Source organism: Ammodytes marinus (genome assembly GCF_949987685.1).
Source record: "Ammodytes marinus genome assembly, chromosome: 16".
NCBI lineage: Eukaryota > Metazoa > Chordata > Actinopteri > Uranoscopiformes > Ammodytidae > Ammodytes > Ammodytes marinus.
The window spans coordinates 22,491,952-22,505,903 of record NC_137220.1 but is presented as its reverse complement, the minus strand read 5'-3'; the positions used below and the strand labels follow the sequence as shown (position 1 = coordinate 22,505,903).

Sequence of the window (13,952 nt, the reverse complement as noted above, 5' to 3'; positions counted from 1 at the left end):
TCCCTCCTCTCCACTCCCCACCCCAAACAACAGAGTGACCTTGGCAGGTGCAGTCAGCAATTTGATGCGCTGCCTTTGAAGGATGACAAACAACAGACTAGCTTCCATAGCATGTTACTGTTTCATCTCTATCTCCCAATTGTTTCCCTCTGTGAGAAAGATGTGCTTCTTATGTGTGTGTGTGTGTGTGTGTGTGTGTGTGTGTGTGTGTGTGTGTGTGTGTGTGTGTGTGTGTGTGTGTGTGTGTGTGTGTGTGTGTGTGTGTGTGTGTGTGTGTGTACATATGTGCTTAGCTGATTATAAACAAGTTGATTTGGTGTTGGTCAAAAGAGTAAAGGGAGGGGAAAGGGTCTTCCTAACATGACACAGCCAATTAGCACGAGTGGTGCACGAAAGCTTAATTGTTACAGCATTGAGGAAGCGAATTTTCCCCAGCTTAATTGTTCAATTGAATAAATAAAGGCACACAATTATGTCAAATTTGTCATAAATCTGATTAGTGTCGCTCTGCAAACACAACAGAGTCTGTATGGGGGGCTGATGCCCACCCACACAGCTCACATCTGATTACCTGAAAAACACCATCACTTGTCTCCTTTACTATTAGTGCACAGTCTATGAGGTGAAGTGATGATGTATCACTCTGAGTAATTGCACAGTCTCTCCATGTGAAACTCAAACATCAGTGGCAAATGACCACCATGCTGAAAGAGAGACCCTCAGTCTTTCAGTCGCTGTATTTGTTGTGTTTGGTGGAGGCAGTTTTTTACAATTTGTTTCTGTTAAAAACATATGGTTATATATTAATTAAAGTTATGATTCAATGCCTTTAGTGGCCATTTTTTTCACACTGTCTGGCAATTCATCACTGTGTATAATCATCACTACCTGTGTAATTGACTTGCCTCCAACTCCTTTTCATGACACCAACATTCTCCGTTATCCCAGCTTTCAAAGAGAAAATTCCCTAAGGGTTGGCAACATTGGAAAAAATACATATATATTAGGTAGGTATATACATGTTTATCTACCAATTTTGAATGGATGGGATACCAAGTCTTTACTGAAACACTACAGAGATGTCTGAGAAGAATTCCATCATTGCAGCAGACAGCTGGACTCCCTCTGACGTAGGCAATGTCATCTTACTGTGATGGACATGCTGCATGCAACTACACTGTCTCCTGCTGTCTCACTACACGTCAGACATGAGTTACCTCGCGGCCGTGCAGCCTCCAGTGAATTTTGTGCTGATCTATCTATCTTTTTAAACTGTCTCATGAAAATTGAATTGACATTGTACTGTTGTTGTTAGTCGAGGTAGACTTAAGTGAATGGACCACTCAGCAGTGTTGACATTTATCATATACATATGTGATGACGAAGCATACACTATGTGAATTATTTCTAGAATCTTACGTTACTGTTACATGTTATCTCCAAGAAGCATCAGCCTATTAAGACAACATGTGTACTCATGTGTATGTCACAAGTTGTGTTTCCAGCTCAGACAATATACCTTTAACTGAATTGAAACAAATGTCTGTCTGCTCCAAAGAGGTCTCCCACATCTGCCTCCTTAAGACATGACACTTTGATTGACCCCCTATGCTCTCCCATACAAGGGGCGGGTTGATATGGTAACAGTCTCAGGTTGAACTCTATACCGTCTGCCAGACAGGTCAGCTGGCTAGGATCATTGGATTGATTTTTTTTCAGATTCAAGTTTACTGGATGAGCACACTGATCAATTGATCCATGCTGCTAACGACCACAGTGGAGACAGATAGGTCTGATTTTTTATTGTCTGTGTCCCAAATAACATGATGTCTTATACACACACACACACACACACACACACACACACACACACACACACACACACACACACACACACACACACACACTGTATCTGACCATCAGTTTGAATGTTATGTGGACAATATACCAGCAAGTGTTTTTTCCCCTTAAACTGGTGAGTAAGCAGGTGTACATTGAGTAAACTGCAAAGCATTATTATATTAAGACCAATATATCACCTGCTGCCTCTGCACTAAAGCTGTAAAACAATGGATGGCTCCAGTTGACCTAAATCTGCCTGTTCAGGGGCACAAAGCATGGCACTATTTATCACTGAAATACAGTGAGGAAGGTGACAGCTAACAGTGAACCAATTTGCCATCAATATATTCTCGTATGCGGTTCTATATTGTTCAAAATGAAATGCCAAGACCACAGACGCGACAGTCCACTTCACTTTAGCTACCACACAACCAGGATAGATTTGTTTTAGTGTAGGTTTGTAAGACAGACACACATCACAGTAGATTATTATGAATAGAACAGCAAAAGAGATATATCACCCATTCATGCAAAAGATTATATATATCTACTGCCATGATGCACCATATATTCATCACCATGGTGCATGATTAGTGCCTCCCCACCTCTCCTCTCCTCTCCTCTCCTCTCCTCTCCTCTCCTCTCCTCTCCTCTCCTCTCCTCTCCTCTCCTCTCCTCTCCTCTCCTCTCCTCTCCTCTCCGCACACTCCTCCCCTTGCACTCCATCATCACGTAGATGGAATAATTGTGTTTTGCCACCGCCGCTGTACTGCATGTCTCTGTGATTATCCAGATGTGGGGGACACCATTATCCATATGCCTGAGAGATACCCGGTACAGATGGTTTTGTAATTGGGAGCCCATGCTTTGTATTCAGATGTATGATTTATTTCTTGTGGGTGTTCACCAGTTGAATTTTTATTCCAAAATGAATTTCCTCGTCAGATGCCACTGGAGTGTCATTTAGAGTGGACTTCAGCGTCGTGCTAATGAGAAACAGACAAGATCAAGATCTGGCTCATTGATTGGTTGAGATATTGGCCTGCTGGCAAGACATTTGTTTCTCCTCGGTTTGGATGGTGGAGATAAGGTTTCCACTGAGCCATGTGCAGAGAGAATTTTCACACCTCCAAGAGACTAAAATATTGACAGTGGGAAGTGACTGGTCTCACCAACAGTGTATTAAATACAAAGTAATTTGATGGCTTGAAGGCAAAGATAACGCTACTGTACTCCAGTTTTTGATCAGTTCATTCATTATAGGCAATAAAATGGTTGTACTATTGCAACGAACCAGAAGGAAAGTGTGATCCCTAAACAGAAGTACATTTGAAGGTGTTCATGTGACAACAGGTATAGGCTTATATGTCAATCAATCAATTGCATTTCTCACGTCAACTCAACTCAGTGTTGTTAGAGTATCGCCGAAAATCACAAATTTCCATCAAATGTGTATAACATACAACACCATCCTTAGTCCTTAGCCTTATAAGAAAAAGTACAACAACTTTAAAATGGTAATAAGGCGAAAACCAAATAGTTTGTGAAATTATACTATGAAGAAATGGACTAACTTACTAAATTTACTAAAGGAGTAACCAACCAGCTAACCATGATCCTAAAAGGATTAAGTGGGTTAAGAGAATAAATGGTTTGAACATTGTTACAGTCAGAGGCTTTCACAACCTGGTTCACGGTGCAAACATTCGGAATCAACATTACACAATATAAAGTGAAACCCAGCAGTGGAAGAAGCCGTCAGATCCTTTACTTAAGTAGCCTATAAGTTTCAATACAACAAGTAAAAGTCCTGCATTTAAAATTATACTTAATACAAGTGCTATCAGTAAACAAATACTTAAATAAAGTAGCCTATCAAAAGTAAAGTAGGCGGCTTAGGCTTACTTGTTCTGCAGAAAAACAAACCCTGTGTATAATATTATTAAGCAGTATTTTACTGTTGTAGCTGGTAAAGGAGATGCTTGATTTAACTAGTTCATGTTCAGTTAGACAGTTTAAACTAGTGGTTCAAAACCAAAGGGGTCAAGCCCCCTGCAAAAGGCCCGGAGATAGCATTCCAGAATTGTAGGCTACAGTAGCCATATTTAAAATAGCCTAAATGTAGACCTACTCAATTTCTTTCCACCAGTGATATGACATATTCTCACACATATAAGGTCACACAAATAGTAATGACACCATAACAGCAGGTGATAAACCACATTTTATTTAGGACTATAACAGAAAGTGTGCCCTCTATTGGTGTAAAAACATAGCACGGGCAGGCTCCATGTTATAGGCTACACAAAATGCAACCTGGGATAGGCTGTCATAGTTATACCTATGGGACGTATGAATTTTCACAGTATGTTGTATACTGGCTTACTTTCTTTTTTAGCTTTTATGTGCTATAAAGAAAAGGGGAGGGTACGCGGCGAGAGCATCGGTGCAGGGGGAGAGGGGAGTGATGGAGGGGCTGCAGTTGTCATGGAAACGCCGGGGGTGGAGCATTCTGGAGCATTCTGGGAGGTGGTGGGACGGCCGAGTTTGTTTTGTTATTGAAGGTCACGTGGCAGGGCGACGCTCCTCCCCCCTCCCCCCGGTTACCACCGATTCAACCGTCTCGAGCTGCTGCTCCGGTCAGTTACTACAAAATGGCTGCAGAGGCTCCGCCGCCAACGAGAACCTCCTGAACGCTTCATGGTAGGATTTAATGGTCCCTTTGGGCGCTTTAGCACGACACATTTTGCACCTTGTCGCTCCCCGCTGCCGGAAATATGCGGAGTTTACAAGTTAAATACGACAGCTGTAACGGGAATGAAAATATTTTCGGTTCAGCCCACTTTGACATCAATGTTTTCTTCGCTGCGAGAAGCTCCTTTTCGCAGTTATTATCGGTGACACACACGAGTCCTGATTTCCAGTTGCATGGGCGTCCTTCTTTATAGGTCCATGGTCCTGACATCAGCGTGGATTTTCCTATGTTTTTCACCGGACTAGTTTGCCCTAAAACCCGGCGCAGTGCCTTCACGGTTCAAATTATTCAAGGGCACCCCGTGTTATTGCCTGTTGAGTTGCCGTATTTTGCTGTAACTTGGCAGGCATTGGTCGGACGCTTTGCTGTTGCACTGGTGTGCAAGAGAGTTGACATGGATGTTGTTGCAGTTCATTCGTACAAAAACATGGTCCGTGCTGCAGCCTGAATCTTACATGCACCACCAGCCTGTTTATTTTACTAAGGATAGGCTATTTGTTGCTTATGCATCCTTATTATCCATTCAGCCATTACTCATTGGACAGCCTGTAGTTTGATAACTGTTGGTCTCCACTGTAAATACATGTTGGAGTTGCTACTTTTTATGCAGCGATTACAAATGCTGAGATTTTACAATGGACTAGGTTTCATAGCTTTGACATTACCTTGAGTCGGTTGTTGCAACTGTAGCCACACTGCTTTATATGTATCAGTTGTCAATCTAACTCGTCAGTGGCCTCACTTGAGCATCAGAGGGTTGTGTAAACCTGGAGACATGAAGCATCGGTGCTTGCTTCCTGTGTCGCCCCCCTCATTCATCATAGAGACGTCCATCACTGCTGCAGCTTGGTACCCCGCAGTGACACTCGCTCCTCATTGAGGGGGCAGTGTGCACAGACCAGACGGGGAATGCCAGCACCCTGATGCATGTAGAGGGCAGGCTGACGTAAGCTTTGAGGCCCGCTGGTTTTACTAATGTGTTAGAGTCCCCAATTTGGGCCTTGGGCTGGCAAGAGATGAAGAGATCATGGCGGTAAAGGGGAAGGTGTGTGTGTGTGGTTGGGGGGGGGTATTTTCTGTCCCTTCTGGGTCAGGGCCCCCAGTCCGCACCCAAGCCCTCTGAAAGAGGCAGTGTGTATTCACAGAGAGGCGCCAAAGGGGGCTTGATAACAAAAACAGGCCTACTAAATACTGCGATTACTATACGGCTTAGGTCACAGCCTGACTTTCAGTTCAAAACTCTCCATGGAGTTTTGCTCAGCGCTGGAAAAGGAGACGGGGCATTTTGCCAGATTGTGTCATTTGGTTTGGCCACTTGTGTGGTGTCAGTGATCAGATGCTGAGCTGGAGTCCTCAGTGGAAATGATGAGCTTGCAATCTGTTGAAAGCAGATTACTTCTTTAAAACTTTAGGCACTTCACCTTTTATTTGAAGTATTAAACAAAGTGTACTTCTCTGTAATGGGGAATCATAACACTTGGAAGTGTTTTATATTAAGAATGTTTTCTAATTGCCTATAGCAGCACGTGCCTTGTGTCTCACTGTCGCTCAGAGTTCTTTGAGCTCTCTGCCTTACTGTGGCGTATGCTTCACACACAGAGGCTTCATTTGTTTTGATTTATGAAGGCAAATGTGGAAACAGTGAGAAATCCTCCTGATTACTATTTAATAAGACGTTTGTTAGGCATGTTCTTTGATCTGTTGGACCAATAAATGGTCAAGCAGACTGGCCAAAGTGTTCCCATTACTCCTGGAGCAGCTTTTGGAGTGTGTCCATATCCCAAGTTATTTTAGGGGCCGGTTCCCAGTGCCAGGACTGCAGCATAAGTTTCTCTTTCCCTTGTCGTCAGGCCGGGTCAGAAAGCATTAACATGACCACGCTGAGAATAGCTCCAAGTACTTTACAGAGTGCAATCCTCTTTGCACAAGGACTTTGTCAGTGCTTACCCAGCAGTTTTTTAAAACCCCTAAAACTATTCCACTATTTGAAAGGTAATATGACTTACCTGGCATTTTGTTTCTTTTTGACTTGTTTTGTTTTTGTGTTGCCTTTGAAGTAATGCATTAAACCGGCCAAACAATATGGCATATCACATATTTTTTTCAAAGCAAGTTGAAAAAGCTGCCTGTCTCCCTGCGGTTGCGCAGAAGAGCATAGTGGGCTGCACATTCTGCCATAGCTCATACTAGTGGCTGTTGCTGCTGTTGTTGCTAGCGAGCTAGCGAGCATTCTCCCCGGGGCTCGGCGTGCTCTTGTTTGGCTTGCAGCGATGGCATTCCTGGCTCCATGCCCAGCGACTGCCGTCTAGCACCCCTTCCCCCATCCCTCACACATACACACAAGCCAGCCCCCATCAGTCGGAGCCCCCCCCCCCACACCTCATATTCTCTGCTCCAATCTGGGGCAGCCAGGCATTTACATATTTCACAATTCACCTTGCACGCATTGACTCTCTCCATCTTCTCCCATCTCCATTACATTTTTTCAACTCACACCTGCTTTTATTGGGCTGGTCTTGGTCTCTCCCCAGTCAGTTCTGTGTGTTTAGTTTTTTTTTTCCTATTGAGTGTCTGGTTTTAAGAGGGACACCGCGCTGTAATCCTGTTGTTCTGACAGGAGGGTGTAATTCCACAACAGAGCTGAGCTCATTGACCCTCGTCCTTCATAGCCACAAGCTGTGCTTCCTCGCAGAAATCCACTGCTACGGGTGTTTTTATTAAGTAGTAGCATGGACTTGGAATTGTACTTTTATTGCAAAACATGATCGGTTGTGTATAGGAAAGTCTCTATACTTTAAATAGTCAGTTTTTAAATATTTTTTGCCAAATTGAGAGGTAATTAACATAACTAAATCTCCTTGATATAGAGCCCCACTAAACAAACGTATAAACAATGCACAGGGACAGACCGCACCCATATCCACCCATATCAACTTTTGAAGAAGAAAGTTTTGTTCTATGCTTATTGCTTGTATTGTATCACCGTATAGCTGCAGAATCCAAATGGACAGGAGATACCATAACTGCATCCTCCCCATCTCACTGTATCAGTCAGCACAACCCAAAGGAAGCACATCTGTCCAAGCCAGGCAGATGTTTGGATATAAAATGATAGAGACTCTCTCTGTCCTGCTGCTCGGGGACCAAATGTTTCTTAAACTCAAAGCATTCTGACACTTTGCTCTGCACAAGCTCTTGTGGTCCGGTTGGGAGGCAGACAGCAGCTCACATTAACTGGAGCATCTCTCTCTATCCTACACGGCACAAGCCTCACTGATGCCTTTGAAAGGAGCAGCAGCAGCTATATTTAGCATGGCAGCTGCAAGCGGCAGGTTCCATATCCAGTCTCTTGGAGGTAAAAATAAGTTAATGATGTGGATAGGTGGATAGGTGGTGTATGCTGGGTATGTTTTTGTGTTGAAGCCAATCCGACCCCTTAATCTCAGGTACGCAATAAATCTGGACCACGATGCAATTCTGAAGGCGCTCTGTTTACCATGCAGCTACTTTTCATTGGCGCTCTTTTCAACCACCAGGCCTGCTGCTGTGTTGCAGGATTTGGCTGACTTCAGTTTTCAGCTTCTGCAAGCATTGACAGCATATGCTAAGCTAGCCAGGAGGCCCAGTGTGTGAGTGAGTGGTAATACAGCCAGTTCGTTACTGTTGATACTTACCGATACTGGTTTTGCTTATTTGATCTTCAGCATTTGTCTTTAAGGATATTACTAGTCAGGTTTCTGGTTTGATTTCACTCGCCTATTTATTTAACTGTTTAGGTTTTTCTTTTACTGCGTGATTTGCGTGTAACTGATCCATTGGCCGTTTGAAATGCAAAGACTTACTTTTTAACTAACAGGGAACCGTAATCTACACAAAAAAAATAATAATACAAAACCCTCCCTCTACTGAATGAACTAGTGTACTCTAGTTTGATTGATGACTTAGCGGAATGTGTAAAAAAAATCCGCATGGGATGGCCGCGTTAAAGAGCATAGAAAAAAGAGATAAAGAAATGTAGTTGGTTGTGATCTTTGCGGTAAAGAGGAGGCTTCCTCCATGGTGACCCTCTGCCTGTCACCTGTTTGCCAGCCACTCAGTCGGAGAGCAGAGGTGACCCTGAACTTGGGGAGGTGACGACAGCTACAGCAGCTGCCCTACAAAGCAATGCTCAAGATCAGATTGGAAACATGTATGAAAGACGTAAAGAATTCCTAATTGTACACTTTCAGTCAGGTTGCAAATGTTGTCATGAAGGCATAACGCACGCAACATGTGCAGGATGATTAGTCATCATGTGTTGGATGATTACTCATACATGTTGTCTTACCTGTTCACATATTTACTAGGCCTGAGGAAACTGCACTCTATATGGCTGAAGGAGTAGCTCATCTCAGCCATATAGAAAACACTAGGGAATTACTGTAAGTTGTAACCATCTTTGGAATATGATAGGACCAATGACATCACATCTTGTAGAAATCGCTCATCAACACGGCTGTAAAGTTCTCCTAAACGCTGCTGACTTCTTGTTAAAAAAATAAAGCTTACTAGAAATTCACAGAATATGTCCAACACTGCCATGTTCTTTTGATTATTTCACAAGCTTGGTCTTAGAAGCAGTTTCCTCTCATGATATGCTCTTAGCCCTTACTCAATTGATTTATGCTTTAGTTGTTTAAGCTTTAATGATTGTAAAAGTCCAGCTTTCCTTCTCAATTATATTTTCAATTCCTTAACAGAACCTCTTCAAAAAGGGGTCAACCAATACTGTTTTTTCCCGCGCCGATACCGATAATTAGTAGCTAATGAAACCGATATTTGAAACCAATAAAGCGACGTGTATTGGCATATGGTGTCTAGACAATCACATAGTGTAGTGGGCTGGACATGAAGTGGCTTCAATGTTGATTAGCTATAACTCATATAATATCTAGCCAATCATAAAGTGATGTAGGCGGGACATTAGGTAAGACTCAGTGTGGTGATGTGAATGAAATTGGAACAGAGGGAGAGACAGCCGTAGCCGAGCCAAAGTAGGGCACTTTTAAATGAATGAAATGATCAGTTATCGGTTGTTTGAAATGCCCATACAGAGAATCTGCAAAATGTCCAAATATCGGCATGATAATCATCTAGGGCCGACAATTGGTCGACCCCCCCCCCCCCCACACACACACACACACACACACACACACACACACACACACACACTCCACAACAAAGTGATTTCAGTGCAGTGCTAAAGGGTGCTGTCTGTCTGTCTCCACCTGGTTGCACAGCAGGTCCTCTGGGAGTGCTTGTTGCCAGGCAATGGCACACACCACTGTCTCCTGCAGCAGCAGAGGCATGGCAGGAGAAAAGGCTGCTGGTTTCACACTTCAAATTAGAGGACCTGATTTTTATTTTTAATTATATATTTGTTCAGGTCCTTAAAAAACCCGGCTTAGCTATTCATTTATTCATTTATTTTCCCGTGTTGAGGATTAGGATAGATAAAGAGTAGCTCTCATCTAGATGCAATTCCACATGAAACAATGGCTCATTGTCAGGTGGTTTTCAGCTTGTGTGTGTGTGTGTGGCTGTGTGTCTGCTCTGGAAGCTTCAGGACTAGGTAGAGAAGGTGTAGGCTATAACCAGGTAGAGACTCTGTCAAAGGTGTGCATAAAGTTGACTGTGACCCTGAAATGAGGGCATCGGTTTTGTTTTTCTGTGGTCTGCCCAAACATAAGTTCTGTCAGAATCTGTTGCCTTGGTTGTGTGCGTAGAAGACTGAAGAAAAGGGACCTGCAAGGCCTCGCTAATGGGTTCCAGAGCAAACCCCAAAGACCACCAAAATAAAACACACACACACACACACACACACACACACACACACACACACACACACACACACACACACACACACACACACAGTTGGCACAGTTCAAAACATCAGTTTGTCAAGAAGAATGTGCGAGTGAAGTGCAAAACAAACTCACATTCTTCTGTCCGGCAGTTGTATTGCTGCTACTACGCAATACAAGTGATCTTGTGTGTTAACACAGCAGCCATTGACAACACACACACACACACACACACACACACACACACACACACACACACACACACACACACACACACACACACACATACACACACACACACACACACACACACACACACACACACACACACACACACACACACACACACACACACACACACACACACACACACACACACACACACACACACACACTGTACCTTGGAGTGCTGTGCAACAATTGAACAATGCAGCATAATAAATGTAAAGTACTCACTTTTGCAGGTGATCGTCCACCAAAGCACAGTACTGTTATCCTCATATACCTCTGTCTCTCTCTCTCTCTCTCTCTCTCTCTCTCTCTCTCTCTCTCTCTCTCTGTGTATTCCAGCTGTGAGAAGAAGCCAAAAACACCAGAAGAGAACCAATTGATGGAAGATAAGAAAAAGAAAAAGCAAGAAGAGAAGAAAAAGAAAGAAGCTGCTCAGAAAAAGGTAAGCTTGTGGAGGGGGAAGTCTCATTTCTATTCCATGTCTGTCTGTCCTGGTAGAGGGATCCCTGCTCTGTTGCTCTGCCTAAGGGGTTTCATTGTGTTACATTAGATTATTACTCAATTAAAGATTTTTTTTAAGGGAGTTTTTCCTTATCCAAATCAAGGATGTAAGGATATAGGTGTCCCGCTGTTAAGATTGTAAAGCCCCTAGAGGCAAAGTCGTTATTTGTCATTTTGGGATTAATAAATGTATTAATTGTCTTAATGAATTGCCTGTCATTCATTTAAACCAACATGGAAAGATACTGTAACCCTCAGGTCAATGAAAAATAATTGCAGAATGACAGAGCCCGCACCATCCACTTCAAATTGTGAAGTTAATTAATTGCTGTAATTCAATCTGTACTATTTTAAAGTACGCTCAGGTGTTTTTTTTGCAGCTGTATCAAATCGACCATGTGCATTTTTTCTCATGGGCATTTCCACGGGAAGCCTTTAAGCAGAACTTAATGTATTTTATGATCCATGTTTCCACATTGTAGTCCCCACATTTTCCTTTAGTGGGTCATGTGTGTGTGTTTGAGTGTCTTAACAGATTAACCTGCTGTTCTTAGTCGTATGTTTTATGTATGCTTGACCATCCTGGAGCATTGTGGTTTATCTCTCTTTTACTCCCTCTCTCTCTCTCTCTCTCCGACTACAAGCCCAGTGCGAACCCATTCACCCCGTAGAGAGGAGTACGAATGAACATGAACCTCTTAGCATTTCAATAGATGAGCACAACCAGCCCCTGAACATTTTGTTCCGATTGCCCCGGCTATAGTTGCTCCAGCCCTGTTGTGCAGCTGGCCAGCCAGTAAATGCAGCTCAGATGTCGATGCAGACATTAGGCCCCACACACCAGTTACACTTCTACTATGTGGAAAAGATGCCAAGTGTTTCATTATACGTCATTCTGAGTCTTCTTGCTACTGCGTGCTGATTAAATATATTTTCTCTCTTTTCTTTATTTCAGGCCACAGAACAGATAACAAAAGGTGAGTTGTGTCTCTTTTTCTTTTGCCTGTGATGGTGGGTCTTTCTTTGTTTTGTGCTACAATGTCCTGCACTTGCATTAACACAAGACTTATGGGTACAGGAGAAATGATCTGCCATGAATCTTGCAATGAGTTTTGATAAGAATCATGGTATTGGACTCATGTGCATTGCTTTATTTTTTGCCTCAGAACCTCCATTTGCCTTCTGTTCACTGCTGTGGATATGAAACATTTAGCTTTTAGTATACGGACAAACATCTTTTTATGTTTAAACATTAGCAGCAGCCATGCGGTCCATACTACCTGAGCCAACAGTGATGGCCAGGTGCCCATACTAGACTAATAAGAGGCTTGGGGACGGTGCAGCTGCTTCCTGACGCTTCCCAATGGGCTCTTCGGCATACCTAGGAGGGTAGAGGTGAGGAGAAGTCTCACAAGAGAGGGAAACAGAGCGCAAGAACCACACAAGAAATCTGAGAGGTGGATAAAGTTGCTTTAAAGCGTGTGCAGAACTTGCGCTATATCAACTCTTTAATGCCAGACAAAGTCTTCACATTGTCTCCCCCCGAGATTGCAGAGACGTGGATATGCAGTTTTTTTCTGCACCATGTTAGCCATGACCAGATATCTCCAGGTTGAGATGAGCTGGCAGATGGGAGATGGGCAGTGCAAACTCTGATAAGAACTTCTGTTAGACTTTGGCAGCGTGGCTTTAATGGAAGCAAGAAAAATACAAACCTGATTAGAGCATAATGCCTCGTTTCCACTGTGCAGTGTGGTTCTGGTCGGTCCCACTCTCCCCCTGAAGGATGAGTTAATTAGACTGTAATGTCACAGAGGTGCTCCCTCCCACGCCTTATTCCTCTAGCCTGAGTCACCATCAGCCCACAGCCCCTCACAGTCCTGCCCTAATGAATGTGATCTGGCTTAGCTGTGTGAGCATTCCCTTTGTCTTTTATCTACTTCAGCGTTGTTTGACGAGATCCGCAAATTGACCTACATACTATGCCCTTTTCTTGCCACATTCAAGCTCGCCTGTGATGTGCACAATTATGTTCTCTGCAGTGTGCCATAACCTTGTTTGTGGTCACATTTTGATTTTATAGCACATTATGTAAATGTGTGTACTTTAGTGAATACATACCCGTTGTCTTTAGCCATGTGACGCTGTGGTCTGTTTAGTTCTTGACTAAAGCAGTTCACACTTAGGGATTCATTTTAGGATTTTCTTGACCGATCAGTTTCAAGGAGCACTTTTGGGTGTGTCAGAGACGTGCAACATTGTCCATGGTATACTCTCATAACTTAACAAACAACCTCTCCTCGCAGGAAGAGAGGTCCCATGGAACACCGTTTGAAGAAATACACGTTTTGACATATGCTTGATTAGTCAACAAAGAGAAGCAGATTGTCTCTCGTACTAGTGCAGGGTGCATTGGGAACCAATTAGGACAACATGGCTGGCGCATAGTCTGAATAAACAGGCATCCATGCACAGGAGGTCTCCCAGAAGAGCCCAGGCACCATAGTAACACTAGACCACCCCCTGGCTGGTCTAGCAGAGAGGCCCACCCTGGGACCAGCAAGCTTTTCTGCTTTGGGGGCTTATTACAACTACATTATTTTACAATAGATATGTGAAGTCAGACACCTTTGGTCCATTTATTGAGTTCTCTTCTCTGTCTCTCTGACTGTGTGTGTGTGTGTGTGTGTGTGTGTGTGTGTGTGTGTGTGTGTGTGTGTGTGTGTGTGTGTGTGTGTGTGTGTGTGTGTGTGTGTGTGTGTGTGTGTGTGTGTTTGTGT

General features: G+C 43.4%; 1 protein-coding gene across 2 annotated transcripts in view; it reads left to right on the top strand.

Annotated features, from left to right (window-relative positions):
* The first annotated feature begins 4,455 nt into the window (after positions 1-4,455).
* tnrc6c1 (trinucleotide repeat containing adaptor 6C1) overlaps positions 4,456-13,952 on the top strand; it is a 44,095-nt gene continuing 34,598 nt past the window's right edge. For both annotated transcript variants that reach the window (XM_080043277.1, XM_080043276.1), the window contains exons 1-3: positions 4,456-4,545; positions 11,011-11,113; positions 12,128-12,149. In XM_080043277.1, the coding sequence (XP_079899403.1) occupies positions 11,051-11,113; positions 12,128-12,149 (85 nt within the window). In that variant the 5' untranslated portion in view covers positions 4,456-4,545; positions 11,011-11,050. The remainder of the gene's footprint in view (positions 4,546-11,010; positions 11,114-12,127; positions 12,150-13,952) is intronic.